The following is a 27,347-nucleotide window of genomic DNA, read 5'->3' on the forward strand; positions in this document are numbered from 1 at the left end:
TTGACGCGCCGTTGTGTTCACAGTTCCCCGATTTCTATTTATGAAGTTTATTCGATTCGATAAATGCCGATTTGCAATGACGACCGGGTACAACCGACTTCAAAGTGGCGTAAAGTCACGGCCGCCTCTCGTTGATACGATTTTTTTCGATTCTGCCCCCCAGCCAGCCTGCAAATATTTTGATTGGATCCGAACGAGCATCAACATTCCCGCGGGTGGTCCCCCATGCAAATTGTCTTCGTAAACGTTCTCCTCGAAATAACCGGTATGTTTTTCCCCGGTAATGAACATTCCAACCTCGGCTAAATGTCGTTGGGTTACTCGACAAAACTATAAAGGGAGGAAGTGAGAAAAAGTGACAAACAAGAGAGGATAACACAAGCTTGGATCCCATGCGGGGATATTCTGGTTGCTACCTCCAGGAAAGCACATTGAAGTTCCATTTCTAATCCCGATGTAACAAACGGAATATAACCTCACTCCGCAAGTTTCAAAAATACGAAGCACTGTAGTACACGTTCTACAAACTAAAAGTTCAAAGTTTTCCACGGTTACTCTGTCGTTGTTCGCATTTTTCTTTAATGTATTATCAACTCCATTTTCTACTGCATGAACTATGATGTAAATACAATGTTCTTTTTTTTTTTTTTTAATTTTTTTAATTTTTGATTTTCATTCTGTTTTCAGGTAACTACGTTTTGTAAGTTGTTTGAAGTTCTAGTAGTTTCTCCTTTCGTAGGTAATATTTTTTTATAATATTTTTTAAAACGCATAATATATAACTTGCATTCTTAATTTACTTATATTAAAATATTATTTTAAAAGTATATATATATATCATCCATCGTTGCATCTTTATTTTATTTAGGAAAAAAAATTCAATCGACAAATCACAGAAAAATTCAAACATTATGAATTTAAGATAGAAAATAATCAGTGATCCTAAATTTTCATACCACATATCCATTGTATACATTCTCTGTATACGTGCGTGTCGGCAAGCTTTCTCCTCATTTTTCCTATTTTCAGCTATTCTCTACGGAAATCTTAGCAGAACATGACCGTGGTAATACGAGTGTCGCGCGAAGCCAGACAGGTTGCAGAAGGCAGGCGTTCCTCTCTGGCTTGTACCGATGAATACATGCTAGACAGAGAAATATAGAGGGAGAAGGTCGAACTGGGGTGTGTATCGGAGAGAGAATCACGGACTCTCTGCTGGAAAGAGTAGGGGGATGATGGTCGGAGGAAGAGAGAGTGAGGGAGGGAGGGGAGCACGGTCGAGCAAACGCGGTACGATCGATCGGTACTCCAGCAAGCAGCGGGGGGGTTCCCCGTATATAGACGAGTTCTTCTGCTCCCTGCACCACCACACCCACGCTTTCTGCCTTCTTTCATCCTTCGCATCGCTCATTCCCTATCTCTTTCCATCTCTCTAACACTCGGTCTGCGTCATTCACAGTCGCTCGGCCTCTTCTCTTCGTGGCTCCTCGCTCGTATTACTTTTTTCCTTACCACGATTCTTTCGTTTCATCTCTGTCTCATTCGTTGCTCCTCCGAGTTCTGTGACGAACGACGGGCATAAGCAGAAGCAGCTGTTCCAACAGTCGCTTTTCTTTTCTCTTTCGACGTCTACTGCCAAACCCTCTGGACATCGTCCCCTCTCCCCACAACTTTCGTCTGTGGCGTTCCCATTTTCTCGGTTCGCCGGAGAAACCTCGTCTTGCACTCTCTCTCTCTCTCTCTCTCTCTCTCTCTCTCTCTCTCTCTCTCTCTCTCTCTCTCTCTCTCTCTCTCTCTCTCTCTCTCTCTCTCTCTCTCTCTCTCTCGCCCCTCTCGTTTTTCGTTACGTGTGTGTATATATATGTGTGTGTGTGCGCGCGCGTGCGTGCGCGCTACCGAGGAATCGTAACGAAGTCGTAATGAAAGACCCTTACGGTCTCGCGTGTCATAAAGTGTGTAGAGGGGTTTGGAGAGGGGAAAAAAAATGTTCGCAGCGGAAAGTTGAAACGTTGCCCGTCTAATTTCCTATTCGTTAGAGGGGAGAAGTTGGATGGATTCTGTTCCTCTCGACGATTACTAAATTTTGCGGTTTTCTTGCTTCGCCGTCTCGATGGTTACCGGTTACTGTCGTCCAACGAGATGCAGCAGCGCCATCATATAATGATTTATCACTATTACAACAAGATTTTTCATTTAACTGGAATGTTCGTTACGTAATTGGTTAGAATTTTAATACAAATGCAATAGTTGTTGGGGGTAATGAAATTAAGAAACAATTAATTTGCGTGATCTTTTGGAAAATTTAATTCCTTGTACATTTCTCAAGATAAAATCCGGTCACTCTAAGAACATGTTACACATACTATCCCTGCTTCGATAAAACAAACTTCTATAACGTACAAGTTGAAATAAATTTAAACCAAGAGTAAAGAAATAAGATAAAGTTTTTTCTTGATAAAAGAAAGAAGAAAAAGAAGAAGATTAAGAAAGGTAAAACGGAATTTTTTATTTTTATATCTTATCAAGAAATTATCTTTAAATATACAGAATAAAGAGAAATCGCGAAAGAGAGGATCGTAAACGCAAGAAATTTGTTTCCAGTCGGTCGGATAAGGAAGATGTATGTAATGGCTTCTGAGAGTGTCCGTTGACAGTGGATTCGCCGAGATTGTACGGAATCTTCTCCCCGTTCCACTTTGGATTTCCGTAGTCGTATCAGCGGCTTAGAGACTAATCCATTTACGCTTTATTGGTCGAGACCGTGTGGCCTTTGGCCGAACGAATTTCCGCCATCGCCACCTTCAACCCGCCGCCATAGTATAATAACACTCTCGGCGTCGCCCGGAACAAGGAAACGCTGTTTGTTCCTTATTATCCCGTGAAATATTGGCCCGAGAGCCGCATACCGGTCGGTAAAAGCTCGACACGAGCTACGTTCGGTCGTCGACTGAAGTAAGGGCGTCGCATTTATAAATAATTCCAATGGTTATCCATCTGTGACAAGATCGAGATCGTTCGCAGCGAGGAATGAATATCTTTCTTTTTTAAAAATAGAAAATGAAATACAGTTATATATTATAGTCAATTTACTTTGAATTAAAAGAAAGAAGAATATTTAAATAAGGAAAACATTTGCTCTTTAGCGCTGACATTTTCTTATTGATCTTTTTTTAGAATTACCTTAATATCATAGCAATAAATTCTTCATTATTAAAGTTTTTCTTCTAATTATAATATTTAATAATTAAAAAGTTGCATGGATTATAATCTATCGTTTTTAATTTCTAATCATACTATTAAATTAAATTTTGTTTTATTATTTGAATATCGAAAGTTTATTCTTCGATTGATCGAATGCAGGTACGAAATGTTTTGTTGTACCGGAAGTCCTCCAGCAAAGGCGTGGAAATATTCTTAGAAAGTGCACCGTGAAATCGATTGAATCCTGTGAACATATATAAGACAAGAAGTTTTCGACACGAATCCCATCCAACTATTTCTCTTTGTTCCTTAATTAATACAATAATAACTTCGATCGTTCTCGATGGTCGCTCGAACTTTTTGATCGTTCTAATTGAATTTTTCTTTCCCTCTCTCTCTCCTCTCTCTCTCTCTAATTCCTATATAACCAAGTTTGACCTTATTCGACACATTTGCAGTTTCAATAGCGATACTTATCGAAGCGAGACGATGACAAGTCGCGTCATAAAATATTACCGATATTATCCTTTGAATTTTATTCTTTTCACGCGGAGAAGATCGAAGTTTGCTTAGACATCACTATGACCTCTGGTAGGCTGGAATAAAATACGCTTATATGTATACGTATAATTTTACATGAACCATGAAAATAGTAGTAGTAAGATTATAAAATTTAAAAATGATAGAAATGTGAAAATATAAGAACTTGAAATTTCGTGATCAAAATCGTGAAGATGAAATTTGTTATTAACGAAGTATAATGTATAATTCTTGTATATTATAGATATTTACATATACATCATGGAAACCACAAAAATTTTTTTACGATTTAATCACACCACATTAATATGTTAATTTCCTCGAATAACTTTCTATCAACTTTCTCCATCACAGATTATTACTTCGGTTATTTATATATATATGTATATATTACTCATATATATTCGATTACTTACATTTATCATATATGCTTGAAAGTTGAATTAACGAAAGTATAAAAGTTAAAACTATTTTTTTTTCTTCTACTCACATTAATCCAATGCTTAAAATAATCGGGAGAAAATATAAAGCGTAAACAATAAATCATTGTTTTCCAACGATAGAGGACCGAAAACGAAAGCCACTTAAAACTCAATCGATACTCACGTTCTCGTAATTCGAGTGGCTCCGTGATCGCGGCTGGAACGTCGTTTATTCCTTGGTTCGATTACCGAAGCTAAGTGTCGGTAGCTGTATTAGCCTTATTTCCGTCAGGAACTTGGGAAAGGTCGGGTCTAGGTCGCATGCCTAGATCTGCGCGAGCGATCGAGCACACCTCTGTGTCGTAACATCGACTTTTAATGAAACGAATGCTGCGCCGCACCGCGGCATATTGCACGATCTAAAGGTTACTCTCGCGCATTGAAGCTTCGATTTGTAGCTAAGTTAGGTTAGGTTATCGTTGGATAGAAATTCTTTAGATTATTTGTATCGTTGAAGTATTAAATCATTGTCAATTTCGATTCAAAAGTTTATCATAGTTTTTGTATAAAGTTATTACATAATTGTACAAATTATTAATATTTATTGACTCGACACTATAAGGAATGTTTTGTGACTTTTCTTTTTCTTGGGGATCATATCGTGAGAAAGGTTGGCAACTTTGTGTTTGCGTGCGCATCGTGATGTTCGCGAGTGAAAATTGAGAAACTACGTTCGATAAAAGATATTTTACAAAGATATTTTAGAAAGTATATATTTAAATTAACAATATTCTTTTAATGATTATATGTTCGAATCTATTACTATTTCGAAATAAATAAAATTTAATGCATAGATTGTAATGTTTTCTTTTTTATCATATATTTTAGTATTGAACATGTAACCAAAAAAAAAAGGATATTGCATGTGTGAACATCCTCAATCGACTGATCTTTTTTTTTTCTTTTTTTTTTTTTAATATCCGGTGATCAGTGTTACACGATGAATACAAGTTGCTTGCCACGGTTCTTTTTCACCGCCATGATAGTGATTCGCAAGGTGTCGATGTCTGGGATAAAAAATATATAGTTTAGAAGGTTTGAAGGCTTCGTGCTTGAAATATTTATCAGGGACTTAGCGAGATTTGTGTGCATTTATACATGAACAGAAGTCGATTGATACACATTTCCATATGCATCCATGTAGGAGGTAATCGGCTAATATACCAGGATCTGATAACGCATATTATTAACGCGATTTGCCAAAGGAGCATGCATATTCACGGTTCTTTGATCTATCAGACACACTAAGCATTCCATGAATATTTATGTTCGCACAATTCACTTGCGACTTGATATCGCCAAACAAATGTTGTAAATTAAGTTACTATCTATATATATATATGTCTCGATTTGCAATCAAAATGTCTTTTTAACAATATATATGCAATTTTTTATGTTATATAACATAATCACAACATATAAATTTTTTCTCTTTTATAATAGATTTGTCTTCATAAATATTAGAACATTTGTTAATCTCGTATAAAACGTGACAAATGTTGTAATATAGGGGCGTGTGAAATACATGTTAAAAAATTTAAGACCACCCCTGTCTTTGGTGTCGAATTCTTGGACACTTCCTGTCGATGAAGTGTTTCCACAGAATTCGGGTCGCAATCAGGACGTATGAAATTTAATATCGGAGCGTACGTTACGGTGAGAGTCTATCGGATTTGCATCTGATAGCCGAAAATCTCTTGTCAACGTTCTTTCAATCCAGCTATAGCAATCAACCGAAATATGTCGATATTGAATATTAAGACAAATATAAATATTTTTTTATTCTCATTGATATATTATTCGAAACATTAAAAGATCGAATATTCGAATAAAACTTGGATGGGAATGGAATAATCAAATCGATTATAGAAAATTAATTTATTATTTCATGAGATTTTATTCATTGGATAAAATTAAAGCATCATGATAACAATATAGGATAAATTAAATTTTAAAAAAACAATCTTTTAATCAAAAGTTTTTCTTTTTTATAATATAATTTCTATCGTTTTTAAAATAATTTAGAAAACTAATTTACAAAACAAATTATAAATATAAATCTAATAATTACAAGTAATATCAAGTATGTAAATTTTATTACAAAAACAAAATTTTTAACTCTAATTTTCTAATGAATATATAAAAGTCATGTGATAATTAATATAAGTCAATTCAATATCTGAATCGCGAGAGCAATTATGTTTCTCCATTGCTTCTCGTCAATTTATTAATTTAATCCTCGGAAGAACAATGTAAGTACTATCAACGCGCGACATTTCGTTCTACGTGTATGTAATTTCAATGGAAACGAACAATGTAAGTTGAAGAAATTAAACATCGATATTCGAAAGGTACGTGAATCGGAGCCTCTACAATAATTAACTTCGTTCGATCGTCAAACGAGGCTGCATTGTTCTTTCGTGTTCGTGAAAGGAAAAAAAAAAACTTGGAAAATTGTGGAAAGACAATGAGGGCGCCACGATAGATCGTAATGGCGACCCACGCCAAAGGTTTCTCCGATTTTAACTTCTTCGCCCTGGATAAGATTCGGTTAATCTGTTTAAATTTCAATCAATGAGGACACGGCCAATCCTGTTATATAATTAAGTAATACAATGTAAGCGATTCTTTCATGCATGTTGAAATGAATTTCTATGGTTTTTTTTTACTTCTTTTATGATATATTCATGTTTTAATCATGTTTGTGTCGTAATTGTGTCGTTCTTCTTCTTTTTTTTTTTTCCCTTCTTTTTTGTTCGTTTTTTTGTTCTACAATGAATAAGAAACAGAAATGCCGTAAAATTACAAGCTGTTAACCTTAATTGATCTCTGCATTTTTGTCACCACGCACTGCTTATTAACAACACTTCTAGATCAAGTACGCTTGTACTAGAATATCGGACAACTTTGTTTTCTCGTTATTACAATAATTGATATTTAAAATGATAATGAGGAAATAATAAGTTGAAACAAAGATTACCATTTTTAAGAAGCTTCTATATAATTGCGAAAATTCTAGATATTAATATACAATCTTAAGAAATAGATAATTAAAGGTTGGATTTTATTTAATTTTATAGAAAAAAATTAGAAATTTTAATAGAGTTTCAAAATCAGAAGAGGTATATTAAATATTTCTCACTTTAAATACAATTGTATAATAATTGCGTTAAGATTAAGATTTGAATTAAGATTTTTCTTTTTCTATAATTAATCTTTCATTGTTAAACGATCAATAAAAAAGTGATAAAAAATCTTTGGGCGAATACCATTGTGTATGTTAATAAACAGTGATTGCAAATTGTCAAATAGAAAGCTACAAAATGTGAAAGAATATATTCACAGTGAAAATGTAATGGATAGTTTCACATGGGTAAAAAAAAAAAATATCGATCGATATACGAAATACGGATTCAGGTCTCCGGGACATTGGAAGTCAGCCAGAAAGTGAAACTACCAACTCTTCAGGTTGCCTATTGGCCTATTCGCGATTATTCGCGAGTGTGATGTTTTCAATTCGGATAATGGCACTGTTCTGGAGGTCGCTGGAATATTTTAACAAAGCTACAATAGGATTGAAAACGCGTGACAAGTGAAATCGAGCATACAAATATTTTTACTGTTATGAACAGAAAATTCGATTAAAATTATGGCGTTGTTTAATTTTTTTTTTTTATATATATAATTACAATCTTTTTTCACACTTTTAAAATCTGACATTCAGTTATGAACAGAATCTTGTAAGAAAATTTCTTTTTTATATTAATTTTATTTTATTTATATAGAATTTTAATATAGAAGTCTATGAATATTTTTGAAATTTTAAAGAATCATAAATTTTTCCCATTATCTTCTGAATGTTATAATATATCAATAACGATCGAATGTCGAATGGAAATTTTTGAACTTTAGCATTAGTGTTTACCGAGACTTGACACATTCTTATAGGAAATGCAAATTTTTTGCATCATCACCTTGAGGGAAATTATCGCTTGTTACGAGGCTTAAACCGGACTCGCTGCTGTTAGCAAGCGACGAGCTGAACAGAAACATTCATACCGGATGGGACAGCATTAGTATTTATTAACCTAAGGTCGTCCCCTAATTGACGTAATTACCAGCTCGAGATATTCCGTGAAGATTGGGAAAATTGCTTGTATCAGTGATATATACTCGATTATCGAGTCATTAATTAGCGTTGGAATTTAATTAATCAAAATTGAACATCTTTTTTATGACCTTTTCTATGACTTTCATATTTTACGAAACTTTCACGATCTTTATTTTCTTTACATTTCATTAATATCATAATTTTTCTTCTTTTATTTCTTCAGCAGCATATGACTGATTCACGATTGACTGTCTATTTATTAATTATCTATCTATTTGAAAATAACGTTCTTTTAAATTTTCTTTTTTTTTTCTCTCATTATTAATCGACGAGTCGGTAGATGCCATCAATATCGGTAAAAACAGCTCTCCTATTTCCAATTACCAATTAATACACAATTTATATGATAATGCAACGTCGAGAAGAACAATCGCCATAGTTGTTCTCCCCTTTTCTATCTATTCTACATTCAATTATCAGTCTTTTCTTTTTTAACAATCGATAAAACACCACAATAACTTTAATATTATCAACATTGATTCATTCATGTTACAAGATATAATTATTTATATATTGACGATATATTAAAATTTTCGTCATCTTCTTTTTGATCGTTAATCAAATACCGATTACGGAAATCTAAATTCGAATCTCAATTAGCGAATTTACTCGCGAAGAGTTAATAGTATGTAACGTTGGTAACCACTTTTCGACATGTTCCTCGGTCGGTAAACGACATTGTCGTTCCGCGTGATAATAAATCAGGCCCCCGGTCATCATTTATAGCCGTTAGTTAACGACACGAGAACTACAATTATTTTAATGGTCCTGTCTACCGGCTGGGAATTCCATCTGGTTTTAACATCGATGCCCATGACATCGACGAGATGGCCGGATCCCATCGATAATCTCGCAGTTAGATGGAATTTATTGATAAAACGCTTATGCGCGTATATTGGCGCCCTCAGCGCACACCGGATCGGTAAGTTGTTTCAACGATATATGTATATATTTCGTGTTACGAATCATCTGTGTGCCACACACTGTAGAATCGCCATGATTGCAATATACATACCTATATATATATATATATATTTTATATATATATATAGGTATAGTATGATGCGTTTGCATTAAAACGATCGTGACACGCTTCAAACGTTTCTGGTGATCGATCCTCGCAGACCATCTAATTTACACGCATGCAACAAGGTAATGGAAGCTTGTCAATATTGTCGCGGTTTACGAGACGAACTTTATGTTTGAAGTTGACAATTTGGAATTAAGGGAATTGTGTACATATTAAAGTATTATGAGAATTAGAGATTGAAATATCATTTAATTGTAATAATGAATAAATATACAAGATTATGTTTATAAACGTAATAACTTAGAAAAAGATTACTTATAGTTTTGTAATATAAGTGAAAAAATTTGTTTTCTTCTCAAAAAGATTTATTAATTAACGTATATAAATAGACATTTTCATTCATTTGGATTCAGTTTGTTTCTTCATTCCCTTTTCGTTTGCTTATATAAAATTATATTTATTGCTTAATATTTTGTTTGATATTAATGTTTGTTATATATAAAATATATGTTTTTCTTGAATTTCTTGTATTTATTAGTTTTGCAAAATTTTAAAAAATAATAAAATTGTATATTAGTACAATTAGTGAAATTATAATTATTTTAACATTATTAATTAGTTAAGTTATTATATAATTTTCCAGAATCTTTTATTTAAAGATATCCTATATTTATAATTTTAATAACAGAAATCATTATTTTCAAAAGAATAATATGTGAAAAAATGAACACCAGAGAAAAAAAGAAAAGTGCACGAAAAGTAATAGTCGTTTTGTATGAGCATGATAAAAGCTTACTAGTATTATGAAACATAGGAACGTATCATCGCTTAGAAAAAAGAATAGTACAATCGTCCTAGTATGTTACTTCTACCTCACCAAAAGACTATGTATATTAGAGACCACACGCCTGTATGTATGTAGGATGACCTATTTTAGTCTTTAATGAACCTTTCTCTACAAGTGTATCGAACGAAAAAAGGAGAATTTCAAAGAGAACTTCACATAAAAAGCTTTAAAAATGAATATATGAAATATTCCTATACTTAAATACTTCTGTAATTATTATATTTTTTTTCTTCAATTTTTTTATCATTTTATATTATGTACTAACCGTATAATTAGCAAGTGATAAACTTTTTATTGTAAAAATATTTTGTATTGTAAAAAATATTAATTTGATAGGTAATTAGGGAAGAAATTTTTTACACCAGAAAAATAATACTGAAAATAAAATTCCTATGATCTAGTAAAATCCCTACGATCTTACTCCCTAGAGTAACACAATTCCCCACTCTTTCGTTAAAACTGTGTCACGTGGTATCCATTAGTTCCGATCGCGACGCGTCGATTATTTGGCGTTTTGTGTTCATGGCGAAGCCTGAAAGAAGTCTTGGGAGGAAGCCGTTGCAAGCCACCCTAAAGAAGAAGTATAACTTCCACGAACAATAGCCGGTCGTTATCTTGACCGGCGCTTCGCCGTAATTTCTACGAAAGCCTTGCTAGTCCCCTCTTTTTTTTTCCGCCATTCCTTTTTCACGTTTTGTTTTCTCGCCGTAGGCACGCATTGTACTCGCGTTGTATCCTTTCCGTGAACACGATCGCCTCAACAATGCACTGCCATTGACTCTCTTTCACTGGATCGTTGGATCAGAATGTGCAAGAAAGAAGAAGCAGATAGAAAGTTTCTGAGTGAGTGTTATATACGGATTCTCCTCGTGTTTTCTAGCGCTTTACGCGGAGCAGATAGTTCGCGGGATTGCTACCATTTCGAGAAACGATTCGAAGCTACGATGAATACCGTTGAATCCTCGAGCAAATTCGCGCGAAATCGCAGCAAAGTAACTTCCTGCTTTTAATACTTCTACCAGGAGTTGGTATATTTAGGTAGCTTGTGTAGATTGTGGTAGCATTTAGGTTAGCTTGAAGAGAATATGAAAATAAACATAAAGGAAAAGCATCGAATTAACTTATATAAACTTTTAACTTAATTTTAAAAAATATTTTTAGGTTAAGCGTTAGTTACTGTAAGTGCAAAAAATTTCACAAAAATATAAAATCAAATTTTTATAAATACAAGGTTAGATTATGTTTTTGAATTAATATTTTGAATTAATTTGAATTTTAATTTAAATTTAAATTTAGATTAAATTTTAAATTTTGAATTTAGAATTAAAATTAAATTTCTCTTTCATAATATTTAAATCTGAAATCTAAGAGAGAAATCTAGAAATTCTGCGAGAGATTATTATTAACAAAAGAAATTCAACAGTTTTGATATTTTTTAGTCTAATGATGCTAATAAGATAGATGATATGATCGAATTTTCATATATTCATAATACTTACTAATCATAATAAACCATGTATCATCTAATAATTAGTTTGTATGAAAATTACACGAAACTTATGAAGATAATCAAGAAGCAAGATTGCAAATATCGGACTTCACGGATCATTAATTCGTCTTCGTTTATATCACCGTTATCTTTGTGCTACGTATCTACAAATAATGTGCCATTGTGCATGGTTAAATCAGTTTTATCGTAGCATGATGAAAGGATTTTCATTTTTCTCCTTCTCTCTGATAATATATTCTACCCTCATTCCATATACATTTATATTTTTCGCGATGCTCCGTTTAATAATGTACTTATATTACTCTTCGAGGATCTCGAATCGAAAATGTAGAATAGCGGTCGACAAAAGCATATCGCGTGGAGGAAAAGTGATCTCCTTAAAAATACGGCATAGCGTGAAATATTGTCCGAGATATCGCACATATGCTATGATTCATTTCGATGTTGGATTCCATTGTCCCTCCTTCGCTTATCTGACGATCATCGTGATATCAGTCTATGAATACGTACCACGTTACTTTATTAAATCCGGCTATTTTTACCATTCACCGAAATAACTGTTTCTTTTACATCCGTTATTAATTTTCAGGGACGGAATAGCGGTGATAAAATCGACATGGACTTTTTAGATTTATTTAATCGAAGAGATGTTAAATTCGATTTAATAACAGAAAATTAATTCTTTACTTCTAATTCTTTAATATTTAGAAATATTTCTTGCAATTTTATATAATTAAATATATTTATAATATTATTTATATAAAAATCGAAAAATATAATGAATTTACTAAATGTTCATATATTTAACAATATAATTGAAAAATTGCAGTAATAATTTTTATGATAATTATGTCAATCTTGAAATGATTACATGATTAAAATATCCCAAGTTAACAATTTAATTCTTATTTATTGAATATCGTAAAATCAGAAAGTTCTTTAAAGTTTTCGTGCTTCAAAGTCGACATCCTAAATGATCGTCTAAAATCGTTTCCGTTTCACGGTTTCACAATCCAATTACAGTTTGAAATCGGCTATGACGGAGACCGACCCGATTAAAAGGGGGCGCACTTTGTGCGTTGTTAACAAGTGGCGCCACGTGAAAATCCTCGCTTCGTTAAAATTACGTCAAAGGAGTTACTACATTCTCAGCCCTTCATTTGTCGTCGAAAATGAATTCCTTATTTTCAATCTCGAGAGCAATGATTTTACCATTATAGAAATTATAAAATCTAGGTATTGAAGAAAAAAGTTCTTATTAAATTGCACAAAATAATGGAATAGATTTTTTTGTTGGAATTATCAACAATAAGTAAAAAAATTTAACCTATTTATTTGAGTTGGAAATACTGATTTATTAAAAAAAAATCTTGTACAAAATAATTAAGTTAATATGAAAATTACAATATCTCTTCATTTGCACATAGTCAATTTTTTATTTTTTTCAATTAATTATATCATTAAAAGATATTTATTAAAATACTACTCTAAAATTTTATGTTTACAATGCTTACAATACACTTTCTAATTTTTTTTAATATATTTCAGGTTAAACAATTACTTATTATATTTGATTATTAAATTTAATAATCACATTCCAAAACAAAAATAACAATAAATATATTAATAACCTCCACTTACCATCCATCATGTGTCGAAGTACTTAGATGTTAATCTTCTGGAAAAATATTTGCCCAAGGTAACAAATAATGATTTGTCTTACAACCTTGTCATCCTTACCAAAAATAACCTAAAAGAAAATGCATTCACCACATACTTTTGACCCGCATCTCGTAGAAGAGGAGTGTGGCCGTAATAAAAAGCGGCGCATAGATGCATCCCTGCACGGCAGTAAAGACGCCGGCCGAGACATCCAACGAGGGAGCAGCAAACCGTTCGGAATATTTCGTTTCTGGCGGAAGCGTGTCGGTGTTATCTCCGCCTCTGGCGTCAGTCGGAGCCCAGCCACGTTCGACTCGTGGCGACTTTCGTCTGAATAATTTCTGGTATCTCATTGACCCATCTTGGGAACGCACGTAGAAGAAGGCGGGTTTCGAGCGACAGCTTTGTGGCGCCTCCGCGATTAGAAAAATTAAGAAACCAAAGAAGGTGGATTAAGGATCGCGCATATATTCGAGATAATTTTGCGTGCTGCGAAATATTTAAGAATGGCTATAAAAGTTGATGATTGTATAATCATAGTTAAATCTAAAGTCATCTGAAAATCGATGATATTGTGTTAGATCACTGAATTTGTCTTTCTGATGTTAGCCGTTAGTAATATCATCGAAATTAATCGTTGATATTAATTTTTTTATTGAAAAAAGAAAAATTCTTTAGAAATTTTTAATATTTAAATATGTAGTCAATTGAAAAATGATTAATATTCGTTGCATCCCAATATAATATTTTAGTAATGATAAAACATAGAATTTCATTTCATAATTTTAAAAATATATTTGAAATAATTAAATAATATAAATATTAAAGATACTGAATTTACATGTCTAAAGATGATATTTTATTTATTAGAGAAAAAAGCATTTTTTAACTGCATATAACTCTGAAATATATGTTGCAGCACATGATTAATCAAAATTATGAACGATATATCCAGTTAGCTTATTCTACTTTTGAAAAAGATTACTAAAATACAAAAATGAGCACTTGAAAATAAGGTCAAGCAGTACATATATGTTCATATGAACTTTTATTTTATTGTTCCTGGATTTAGAATGCAGTTAATATCTAGCTTATATGTATTAGAATAAAGTTATATTTGCATCAAAATATAAATTATAATAAATTATATGTATATAGGTATCATAATATAATAGCAAAATTTTCTTTATTGATGCTTTTTGATAAAATATGTATCCGTATAGAAAAATGGCAAAAATAATGCACTTTTTTGGAAATGACTTTGTAGAATTATAAAAAATTTCAAAAGAAATGTTAGACAATCAAGATTTCTTATAAATCAACAAAATTTTAAAAAGTGAAAATGTGCATTTTAATGATTTAAAGCTTCTTATATATATATATAGAATTTAATTCAGAATTATCGCCATTTATAAGATTATATAATTAATGCATTTCAAAAAGAATAAAATCAATCTTGAAATTTCAATATTACCTAAAAAAAAAAGCATTAAAGATTAAAAAATCTTATTTTAATTTTCACTACATTTCATTTTAATTCATCTAGAAACAAAAAGCACATACTAAATCTCAATAAAAAGATTTTGTTTTTCCAGTTACGTCAACAAAGCTCCATCCATGACGTAGCACAAGGTCCTCAGCAATAACTTCCATCCGAGGTTCAATCGATAAAGCCTCCCATTTCGGTCAAGCCGAAAACACGAACCAGTTTCCCGGAATCTCAAACTTCTCTCTCTCTACTCTCTCTTTCTCTACTATTAATACCACTACTAATATTATTATTAGTATTATTATTAGTATTACTATTTCTTTTCACAAAATTCTTTAAAAATACCAATAATTTATATACATTTTATTTTATTATAGTTAAAATAAGGAGAGTTTTTTTTTTACATGTTAATGTCTTTTGCAACATGCTGAAAGAGAATGCAATAATATAAACACTACGACGATACTGTAGGAAAGATGATGATGAAAAAAAAAAGGAAAAAGAAAGAATGTAATACATGAGGAATATCGTATGAAATTATAATTGTATTCAAAGGCGGAGGCGTTGCTGCCTTTCATTTGTTAAGCAAGTCGCGCATTGACGTCACATATGCAAGCTACAGAAAATTACAGAAAAGTCGACTTCCGTGAGAAACTCATATATTTTATTTTAAAATTATGTTGATCATTAGAAATTAATTTATTATCAGTTTTAACTTTTAATCGTAAGTATCATTGGATTAGATAGTTTAAAGACAGTTTAAATTTTATATTGGGTTAATTTTAAGTTATGTTATTTTATTATTATAATTTTAATTTTACATTTTATATCATATTAAATATTATAGATGATATAACATATGATATGATTATATATAAATTATATAATTTATTATTTGAGAATATTTGTGTTATAAATTATAGAACAAATTTAAAAAATATTAATCAAATATCAGAGAATATCTGTCTTTAGTTATGATTTTTAATGTGAACATGTTTAAGTCATTTATTAATTATAATTATAAAGATATTTTTTTTTTTTCATGAAAATATTTAAATTGCAAGTAATTAGTTCTGACAGATGTTCCTACTATAAATAACGTCAAGGATGAAGATGCTATTTGGCAAGTTAAAATAATCAATTTTTTCCTTGCACAATTTAAATTTTTTTTTTATTTTTAAAAATTTTATTTTCGATGACATGTCGATAACTCTATTTCAAAATATTATTTTGAAATTAAATCTTCGTTAAAAAAACTTTTAAAGATCCCGTTATTTATACAACTTGTATAAATTGCACTTACTATGATGAAATTTTAATTAATATCTGATGGATTGAATTTCAATTGATTGAATCCATTTTATCTGAACATGAATCCTATCTTTATCTTATTATTTAAATGAGATCATAAATTGAGAAAAATTGATAATCTCTTATATGAATTACACTTATATAATATATTTAACATATAGAGAAACTCCATTTATGATGGAAGATTTTAGTACTCTATTAACTTTTGTTAATTGAATCCACTTATTAACTAATTAAACGATAAGTCATAAGAAATATGAAGAATGAATTGAGATAAATAGAGCTCTAAACTATTTATTTCTATTTGGATTGTTATATACATAATCAGAATTTGAACCTGAATTGAAAACTAAGAGATATACAAAATAAACTATCTATATTTTATTCAAGATTAGGAATATAAAAAAATCTATATATAAATAAATTAAATATGCCAAATAACAAACTAATTTCTATATAAAATATATTGTATTATAAAATGTAATAGTTTCTAGTATAATATTTTAAAATCATTAAATTGTTCTCATAAAATAATATTTCTTAACGTGAATCGTGACTTGCAAGATAATTTGTAGGATGTAATTACTGCTGCTCATTTTCATTTAATGACTTTCAATGATTATTTATTTTAATACAATTGCATAATCATATTATATAGCAGTATCAGATTAACAGTTCTCGTTATTTAATTTCAAAAAAAAAAAAAAAAAACAGTATCACTAATCATTTTGCTATAATAAAGTCATGTAAAATTTTAAGTTTTTAAATTTCTCTTAATAAAGAAAATAGGAGGTTGCAAATTATTCGAACATCACAAAAGGAGGTCGCAATTCAAAAAATGGTTGGAGAATACAGACATAGAGGGATGATGATGCACAGTAGCAACCGCCGCTTGACTCTCCCGCTCTGTCTCACTCGGAAGTCCCGATGGTATCGACATACATTCACGGAACCTGGCTCGTATTTTTCGACGAGCTTCTTTGACGGACGCACACAACGCTTTCAGGCGAAGGGCGAGCACGGTCGCGCGCACCCGTTCCGAATCTAGGTCATACTCTATGCATATGCATATAAATGCACTCGAATGCCCCAATGACCCAGTTTACGAATCCTGACGTAGTTATATCGTAGCCTCGACCCTATGACGTGCACTCTCCCCAAATCAAGGTAAACTTCCCCCGATACACGCTTCTATTCGCTATTAGACCATTTGTCTCTTTCTTCTTTGTTTCCTGTTTGTTGAATAGCAGTCCTTGGTGATCTTGCCATCAGAGAGGATCATCTTAACGAATGTTAAGATAGATTAGATGCAAAGGCGGAATGATTTTGATGTCATGGATTATTATTGAGTGAAAATTATTCTGGAAGAAAGTAGAATTTATTAGAGATTGATCTTTAATTTTATTTTTAAGAATAAATCAGATTCAATGGAAATTAGAAAGATCTTTGATATTTTTTTTAATATCATCCACAATAAACGATAAATCATTTATATGGAAATTTTCATTATAAATATTTGAAATTATTTTGCAATCCTTTTGAGGATCATGATTCACAGATTGCAAGCCCATGCTTTAAAAAATGATCAATTATAAAAATTATAAAACAAATTTCTTATAAAATATCCAAATAAAATCGATTAATCGAAATAGTACATGTACTTTTCTATTCTATTCACACTATGTGTACAACTTGTTAACGACTATACCACTATTTCCGCGTGAAACGCCCTCTTTCTCCGGAGTATTTACGTAATGACGCGGTGACCTGTTTCAGCCGGCGCTTAAGTATGTAAATTGCGCGGAATTACTATTGTGTCGGCCGTGTTAAGCTTCTTATTCAAATTGTTGCTTTTAATCTTTTCCCGGTGGCCGATCTAACACGTTTCGGAACAACGTTGTCTCGATTAAGTTCCTTGTAAGCTAAAACCCGTTTTCCATTCTTCTCATATCTGACATCTGGATTTGTCTTTTACGCCTCATAAAGTTATAGTAGGATTTATAGCAACGATTTATAGTATATACATTGTATATGTATATCTGCAATGCGAATTGTATGTTTGAATTAATAAATCTCTTTTTAAACTAAAGAATGCATACTTTTAAGAGGAATTATTAATCTATGTCAAATATTTTTAAGCTATATTTTGTTTAAAACACAAATCAATTGATAAAATTTGTATATTTTTTACAATATATTAATCTGAAATGATTACCAAACTTGAGAGCGATCAGAGAAAGAGTAATCAGAGCTCTTGAGCCTTGAAAGACGACGTGTCAGCATTAAGATGGCAACATTGCAGCACTGTCCGTGAGATATACACGGTGAAAAACGATATCTGAACTTAGTGAGCGAAATAGTGTCGCCTACATAGTGCGACACAAGAGCAGCTCATTCTTCCATGGACATTTTACACTCCAGTTTTGAGTGCAACGCTTCGCACGAGTGCAACTCTGACCTAGAATTTTAAAGACTTATTTCTTACATTCGCTACTTTAACGTGACCATAATAAACCATAACCTTCGTGCACCGGATTCTAAAATGACAAAGCAAGTTTGCCATGAATCAGTTTCATTACCTTGGAATTATTATAAGTTTGCTACACAAAAGTTAATTAGAGATTCCAATCTCTATAATATTTTTCCAGTCTTCGTTGATTTAGAAGAGTTTAGAATAGTTCTACGAACTAAAAACGAATGATTATATTCATTATAGCTACCTTATTGGTTGAATATATAAGAATATGTACATAGCATATTAAAAGATATATTTTGTGAAGTTCTTTTTTCTTCTGTAAATGATTTAATAATTATTTTTAATTATTTAAAAAAGAAATCAAATTACAAACCATTTTTTCATAATGATAAATAAATATTTATTTTTTATTTTTGATATATTATCATCACGTGAGCCTAGAATTATTTTTTCTCTTATCAGGGAGATAATTCAATTAGAGATTATTTCATATGTATTTTCTTAATAGATGAACATCCTAATGGATTCATTACGCCTTGTGTCATAATTAATCTAGTAAGGCATGAAAAATACACAAGTGTTTTGAAAGTGACTTTGAACAGATGTCGAATGAAAAAAAGAACTATTGGTATTAGCTTACCTTCAATTCTTAGATCTCCAGTGTTTTTTCACTAAGGAGAAAGACTGAAATATGAGCTTCTGCTCTAGGCGGGCTATGCCTCGACTAATAGGGTGATCCTTTACATGATGGAAGCCGAAACATTTGTTAGACAATAAAAAAAATTTTTGTAATCTTAATAAACCAATTATATACTCATTTTGGATAAATCAATGGTTATACTTTCTTTTAATAGTATCTTTATAAATTTAATATCCGATAAATTAAATTTAATATCCTGCGTTTTAAAAGAAAAATATTATAAATATTTTAAAAAGATATATCAAAATTTTACATTTTAAATATAAAGTTAATAGTTGAATATAAAATTCAAATGAAATTTAAAATAATTTAAAAATTTCAAGACAAGAAATATCATACTACGTCAGAAACACATTTCTAACCTCAATTTTTAAAAAAAGATTTAACGCTTTTAAAAAGCGTAATAATTGAAAGATATTCTCATAAATTATAAAATTAAAGAAACATTATTTCCAATAATGAATTGCCAATGTGAATTCACAATTTTTCTTTTTTTCTTTCTCATCATCTTGCATCTTGTTCTTGTTGCGACAAATGCTTTTCACTGAGGCAAATGGAAAAAATATAACGAAGCGCGCGCAGCCTAGTGCTCTGTTCGTTACATTCGCTTAACGAGTGCTTTAACACTCGAACTGTATAACGAGTACACTTAACCTATCTGCATTGATAAACGTGTCGTTAGATTTTTGCAACCTTGATCCTAATCAAACGGATCGCGGTATTAGTGTCTAAATCGCATAGAAATTCTATTGAAAATAATATTTCAAAGTGTATTCAAAGTGTATTCAAAGTGTATCAAATTTTGGACCGAAACATTTAACCTGGATACTTCAGGAAAAAAAGAGAAAAATCGTTATGTGTATCACAAAGCTTGGAGAAAATATTTCTATCATACCCTCGTTGTCTATTTCGAGCCATTTCTCTCGCTTCTGTCTTTTTTCACTGCCTTTTTTTTTTAAATAAAATCTGAATTTCACGTCATGTACTACGGATGTGATATTTTTGACACATTTACCATACTCTCTCGAATACCTCGTGTATATTACCGATAAAAACGGAACCAGATGTATCGACCGTATTTAAAACTTTTTTTTTTCATATTGAACAAGAGACACGAGAATTACGAGTGATTTCCAGTCATTTCAATCTCTACGTATTTATTTTTCAAAATTCCAAAAAGATTGAAGATTGGACAGGCGAAAAAAGTTATTGACTTGTTGGTTTTCGTTAGATTTTACTTGTTTCGTGCACCGGTAAGTCGAATCGACATGAAATGGATAGAGTGGACATTCGTTGCGCTTGACACGGTGAAATGCGTTTCCAACGTGCGAATAATTTTTAGAAGAGCACGTATTGTGCTACTGCGTTTAAAGTGAAACTGAATACGCTTGGCGTCGAAATAGAGAGATTTATAAAATTGAAAACTTGCAAATTGTAGAGAGATTGTATAAAGCTTCCTGAAAATAATCTTCTTGAAAACTTGTAAAAAGTTAAAATAAGAATAAATCCAAATGAAGAAAATGAAAAGAATAAAAAACAAACAGGGGAAATAAAATTATAATAAAGTTTCGATTAAAATCTAAAAAATCTGAATATCTTACTCGAATCGATTGAATTATTCATTCATATAATTCACAAATTCATATGGAATTTATTCATAACCTCAAAAAGTCAGTTTCATCGATAAAGGAAATCGTAAACCCTAGATTCCACTAACCGATTGAATGCTGATCGGAAAATGGGTGAGAGTTTTCGATTGTTAGGCTTTCTGATTTCAAATTCAGCTTATACAAACAGAACCCGGTTTCCGCGATAGCAAGAGCAGCCGTTTAGAATCGGTGCTCGCAACACGATGCATAATACAAATTGGTGTTCTCGCAACGATCGATAGTCCATGTTCGATTGTTCTCTCGGGAGCAGTTGCACGTTGTTATTACAAGTGACGCTACGGGCAATGTGTTGTACTATTGTGGTACCCTTAATTACTAACGAAATTGATTTAAAGTAGATTTATCTGTAATTCGTTGAAAATATTCTATATTATATTTTACTCCTTTCTATCCTATTCTTTCTATCTTTTTTTTTCTCTTTTCTATTTAAATTCTATCACTAATTTTTCTTTGATTTTTTTATAAAATATTTGATATGATTTCAATGTATATTTAAAAAAATGAGAGAAACCTTCGAAGTATGCCCTATATTGAATCATAATTTCGTTTCTGTTTTATCTGCAATAGATATCTTTTCGATTTGAAATAAAATTATGATATATTTTTTACTTTTTATTTAATTTTTGTTAGAATATTATAATAATATATAATAAGACTTTTTGGAAAAAAAAATTTATTTTAGATTTGTATGAATAATGATTAAATTTGTAAGAATTATTATCTTGTTTTTTACAGGAAGAAAAAAATATAGATTTATCTTATCGATTGAGCATGTCTTTAAAATATATTATGATAGCAGAGAATTAAGGTATTGCGTATCTAAAACAATTTATCATATTCTTAAAAATTATTAAGAATTATTAATTAAAACAAATAATATGAAGATAAGTATAATTTTAACAATCTTAATAATTTATTCAAATGAAACAATTTATCGCAGTTTTTCATAAATGAAACCTAACCTAAATTTGAGTAATTTTTTTAATACAAAGAAATTTACAGTTAAATCATTCTCTTTACATTTTATACATAAATACTTTCTTCAATATGTTTTATAGTTCCGAACATTTATGCAGCAACGTATCTCACAAAGAGAACAAATGAAAAGAAATTTATCAATTACACGCGATTTCTCGACACCAGTGGAAAGCCCCATTCTCCCATTCTATCGAGAAAAAGGAAATAAGTCGCTATTCTTCAGTCACGATAATTAGCCAAAGGAAAAGAAAATAACGAAGAAAAAGAAAAAGAGAACGAAGTGTTGGAGGCGAGCTGTTCGCTTCACTCGGCTTTCTTTCAAAGTTCCGAAACTCATCGTGCAAATAAAGGAAAGGGCCACGTCGAGGACGAAGGCCACCGTTACACATTCATCTTTTAAAGCGGCACTTTTCAAAGCATCACTTTACGAACCACCCAACTGCGTTATAGGAGAGAAAGCTCATTCCCTACACAGTGTCGCGAAACGCCTCTTTTATCCCTCTTTGCATTGCGTCCATGACGACCACCGACTACACGTGTACTCGTCAATATTTTCCCTTTTTATTATTAATCTGTCTCGTTCGCCCTCGCTGGTTCGTCTTTTCTTGACATAATGTATATATAGAATGTATTTTATGATATACGTCATAATATTGTAATATAGGAAGTTTATTTATTAAATAAGGAATTAAGGATTTAAGGACATTGTAATGTAGATAAGAAAGTCTTCCGATTGACTTTTTGACCGAAGAGAATTCTAATTCTGTTCGTTCTCATTTTTTTTTTCTTTAAGTAAATATATGTGTTAATATATACATGAGATACTTTTGGAGGATCGATTCTGGAGGCCAAGGTTAGTATATAGAAATATCGATTAAGGGTTATTTATTAAGTTATAAGCAATTTAAGTTTGCAATAGATGAAGCAAGGCGGCGTTGTGATAAAGATAAAGCTGTTTCAATCTATCTTCGTCTCGTTTATAATATAATAAATAATCGATATTTTTTCATAATAACACTTCTAATAAATCTCTAATAATAAGAAACATAAAAGAAACAAACTTTTTGTCATCTCTGATGTAATTTAAAAATTAATATTTTTGTATAAGTATCAAATAATAGAATAATAAAATAATATTCCAAATTAATAGATCATACATAATATCCAACAAAAGAATAATTTATTAAAAACTAATTTTTTTCAATTTAAAACTTTTTTTGCAATTTTCATTTTTTCATACATAATTATATTCTTATCGGTTATATACAATTTCAAAGCCTTGTATAAATCCATATTTAACGTTATCCTTCATCATATTCGCGGGATACTTTGCACATACATTCTCTCTCTCTCTTCCCATCCTCTGCACTGCTATTCCCTCTCCTTCTAATCGTTTTATCTTTGAGAACTAATTGTTACTGAACATGCGGTTGAACTTCTCTACGCAGAGGAGCCGGGAGGCCGGAAAGTGTTGTCAAGCTGAAACAGCTTTTCTCCCTCCACAGCTTTTTAAAAGCATCCAGTCGTGGATGACGCATCAGGTAGCACAACACATACGCTTCCTCTCCCTTAAACACACTCCGTCCAACGAGCGTCTAGCTACAAGCGTGTGTACCACGGTAAAAAACCGAGTATCGAATGCTACCGCATGAATAAGTCCCTTTGAAGTTTCCACCACCCACAGTAACTTCGCTCCGAAAAATCTTGCAGCTTCAACCGTTTTAAAACCGACACGTTTTCCTCTCGTCGTCGGCTACCCAGTCGTGTATCTTTATGCCTGTGTGTGTGTGTCTTTAAAGACCCTGGTTCACACAGGTGCGGCCAAGTTTGCTGCATCCCTCTCTGATGCTTTCTTGCCGGAACAGGAACAACGGGACGAAACGAGGGAAAAAAGAGGAATGCAGGAAAAGGGTGAAAGGAAGAGATGCGGAGGTGGTGAGTTTGCGCCACGTGTTTTGAAACTGTCTCGCGTGGGTTGACGAGCTTTTGTGACGGAATACCGGTACACGGTATGCAGGAGGAGCGGAAATATTTGTCCGGGTCTATCGTTACCCACGAGATCCCATTTCGCGCGGATTAATTATAAAGTACGAACTAACGGCATACCACGAACTTTTGTATAACATTAAATCCTATTTATGATTAGCCAGAGTTCACGACCGCTAATTAATTTTTTATTATCGAACATCATTGGACTTAAAGAATATTTTTAGATATACGTTATTTGTTGATTGAGGAATTTTAAATTTTATTTTTTTTTTCTTTCAGTTTTTTTGAGAATATAAAGAATGTAAAGAAAATCAGAGATACAATGGATACAATTTATTTTGATCAGAATTTAAAGTATCATAATGTATAAATTATGTTTAGATTTAAAATTAATAAATATAAATATGCGTTTCTTGTTTTTCTTAATTTTTTTTTTTATAATGCTGTCTCGAAAATAAAACGTTGAATGAAAGAGAAAGTAACATTTGCGAAAAGTAATATTTTATTCATTTCAAATTTTCCTATTTATATTTATGTATATTATATACGATATATTGTTGATAATTTATTTCATTCTTTATTTTTCTTTAATTTTGTACGAACCATGATTAAGTTTCTATTATACTCGTCTTGTATGCATTTGAAGTTTCAAAGCACGATTTAAAATCCTGGAGTTTCATTGAATGCTCATTACTACAGTTGAGTAAGAAACATGAAAAACGTAACAAGAATGATAAAAGGCGATACAGTAACGCATACAAAAGAGCTCATTGTAGAGAAAAAGGGGTACTGAGAATAAAATACCATGGAGTATTATTGCAAAAGAACACGATTGTAGAGGGAACGTTCAAATGTTAGATGAAGTAGCGTCCTCGAAGCAACGAATGTAAGCAGCAGTTACTCCACATAAAGTTTGATATTTTGAATCCTATTATTCAAACATGATAAAGCTTATCATTAAAATAAATTTCTTAATAAGAAATAGTATATTATGATATTTTCTAACTTACTACTTTACTTACTTTCATTTAAATTCATCATCTAGAATATCAGTTGTTTTTAGAAGTATCAAAAAATGTTTTGAATAAATATTAAATGGTTTCAAGGAGATGTAATTAATTTTCTCTTAGATGAACTTATAAAAGTCAACACTTGAACTCACTTTAGATGAAGTATCATACGACATTATCTGTGGATATCAAAATATATTAAAATCTATCATCTATCATTCATTTGAATAGAATAAATCGATTACTTACATAAATTTGAAATTCCTTGTTTTAGATCGATAATGAAAGTCTCTTAAGCATGATTCTTACATGATAACAATCGACCGTTATTCGTGACCAGGTAACAATGATTTATGCTATTACCACGCTAGCATCGGATTCTTGCGACCACAAAAGCCACAAGAATCACAAGTTCTCTCCCTCTTTTTATCTATTTCATTTCTTCCGAACGACCACGAGTCTGGCTTCGTTGGTAATTATTTATGTTGGCCGGTCTCTGTGCGAAACAGTAATTGAATTTGCGTCCGTAAAACGGGCACTGACCGTAATTTGTCGACTAGTTGAAGAGAAGGAAAAGAGATAAAGAAAGAAAGAAACCTAGATGATTAATATAGTCTTAATTGTCCTCGTTGTTGTGCGAATGAAACGTGGCTGGTGACTTGCTTAAGTCAATTGAAGTCTCTTAAGGGAATCTTAGATCTCCTGGAAATAATGAACTTATAATGTCTACGATCTTATTATACAAAATATCTTTCTCTTTTAACAAAATTTTTGTAAAAAATAAAAGATTAAGATTAATTTCAGTGATTTATTGTTATCATATAATATGATCACATTTATAGGTTATATTGATTCGTCACATCGTATTATTTATCATATTATATATCATTTGTAACATTTTCATAATTTTGATTGTTTTTCTTAGTTATCTTAAAAAAAATTTTTTCGTTGTGTTCATTATTTAAATGAGATTGAAATGTAAAAGTCAAAATTAAGAAAATTTAGAACAAAAAAAACTCGAAATTAATTCTTTTCCATACTGCATGTTCGTTTGCAAAGATAGATAAAAAAACCACAAAAATATACCTTAAATACCTTTTATAGTCCTTTTCGCCTTGAATTTCCCCTATTGCAAAGCTTTTTTTCAATGTTTCTGAGCGCGTTTTCTTTCTTCTTTATCCTTATAACTGATGAGCTAAAGAGGCGACCTCTGTTATGGACCCCTCGAAGTAAGAGAGATACGCCACGAAGGGGCGCGACATTTGCGATTCAAAGCACAACGAGAAAATGAAGATTAAGGGTGGAGGGTTTAAACGAACGAGAATTACGACACGTGTACTCGTGCGAGAGGGTATGAAGGGTGCTAGAGATGATCTATAGTCACCGCCTGACGCTTTTATTCGAGTTCATTTTGTAAGTCAATATCGCAGCTAGAGGCAAAGAATTGCCTTTGTATTTAAAGCGTTAACTGACTTGTTGGTCCAAGTATTTCGCAAACAAACGGATTGACGGATTAATGAAATTATTTGAATGAATTGTGCAGATAATTTTATTTGTTTTAATATTTGGGATGATATATCGGTACAGGATATTTTTTATTAGAAAATATCAAATATAAAAAATCAAAAAAATTAAAATATTAAGAAAACCTTGTTTTTTTTCTTATTTTGCAGATAAATCTACGCCTCATTCTTGTCAGTGGTAAGACAAAAGAGTTCCTATTCAGTCCGAGCGACTCTGCGGGGGACATAGCGCACCATGTGTTTGAAAACTGGCCGGAAGGTACGTTATTATTAAAATTTATTTACAATGTAATCTCATACATGAAACGATTAATTATATGATTCTTTTTATAAAAAATTTTTATTATAAAAAAAACAAATAAATAAAAGAACAAAAAGGAATAAAAACAAATAAAATAAAATTTACGAAAGTTTAACAATATTTATCAATGAATTTCATATTACGTATTCACGAGATTCGAAATAATCGCATTGAACAATAGTACAAGACGATCCGATTAAGTCTTCTGTCGTGTTAATCTATCATTCGAAATTTCACTTGACATGATGTGTCATAGAAATTCCCTTATCATCGAGAAATTCGATGGAAGTGTTGTGTTTGTCACAAGACTTACTTATACAATTATCCATACAATAACTGTATTGATATATTAGACGAACATATTTTTCTATCAATAAATTAAACGTAGTTTATTGTTCATCCACGCTATACAACGGTATTTTACGCTTGTATTTTCATCGTCTATCATTGTCAGGCT

At 31.3% G+C, this 27,347-nt stretch overlaps 1 protein-coding gene and 4 long non-coding RNA genes across 10 annotated transcripts in view; 2 read left to right on the forward strand and 3 right to left on the reverse strand.

Annotated features, from left to right (window-relative positions):
• Nucleotides 1-27,347, forward strand: part of LOC550921 (ubiquitin-like protein 3) — a 69,249-nt gene that overhangs the window by 36,199 nt on the left and 5,703 nt on the right. The window contains exon 2 of the mRNA XM_623362.6: nt 26,740-26,848. Coding sequence (XP_623365.1) covers nt 26,740-26,848 — 109 coding nt within the window. The remainder of the gene's footprint in view (nt 1-26,739; nt 26,849-27,347) is intronic.
• On the reverse strand, nt 2,277-4,953 carry LOC102654141. Its single transcript, XR_001703345.2, has 2 exons — nt 4,348-4,953; nt 2,277-3,445 (listed from the first exon to the last, which is right to left on the reverse strand). It is a non-coding gene; the product is annotated as an uncharacterized LOC102654141 (long non-coding RNA).
• On the forward strand, nt 10,126-14,165 carry LOC102654172. Of its 3 annotated transcripts, none has more exons than XR_410206.3 (4): nt 10,126-10,903; nt 10,983-11,114; nt 13,330-13,480; nt 13,579-14,165. It is a non-coding gene; the product is annotated as an uncharacterized LOC102654172 (long non-coding RNA). The 3 variants fall into 3 exon arrangements; XR_003304898.1 differs by having other exon boundaries at nt 10,126-10,877; XR_001703344.2 differs by having other exon boundaries at nt 10,498-11,114.
• LOC102654321 lies at nt 16,732-19,004 on the reverse strand. Of its 2 annotated transcripts, none has more exons than XR_001703346.2 (3): nt 18,823-19,004; nt 18,459-18,701; nt 16,732-18,282 (listed from the first exon to the last, which is right to left on the reverse strand). It is a non-coding gene; the product is annotated as an uncharacterized LOC102654321 (long non-coding RNA). The 2 variants fall into 2 exon arrangements; XR_003304899.1 differs by having other exon boundaries at nt 16,734-17,604; nt 17,952-18,282; nt 18,459-19,001.
• On the reverse strand, nt 24,536-26,660 carry LOC102654387. Of its 3 annotated transcripts, XR_410213.3 has the most exons (5): nt 26,162-26,658; nt 25,664-25,768; nt 25,316-25,562; nt 25,079-25,245; nt 24,536-24,984 (listed from the first exon to the last, which is right to left on the reverse strand). It is a non-coding gene; the product is annotated as an uncharacterized LOC102654387 (long non-coding RNA). The 3 variants fall into 3 exon arrangements; XR_003304896.1 differs by having other exon boundaries at nt 25,316-25,768; nt 26,153-26,660; XR_410211.3 differs by having other exon boundaries at nt 25,316-25,768; nt 26,162-26,659.

The sequence above is a fragment of the Apis mellifera genome, linkage group LG6 (assembly GCF_003254395.2).
Source record: "Apis mellifera strain DH4 linkage group LG6, Amel_HAv3.1, whole genome shotgun sequence".
In the NCBI taxonomy this organism is placed as follows: domain Eukaryota; kingdom Metazoa; phylum Arthropoda; class Insecta; order Hymenoptera; family Apidae; genus Apis; species Apis mellifera.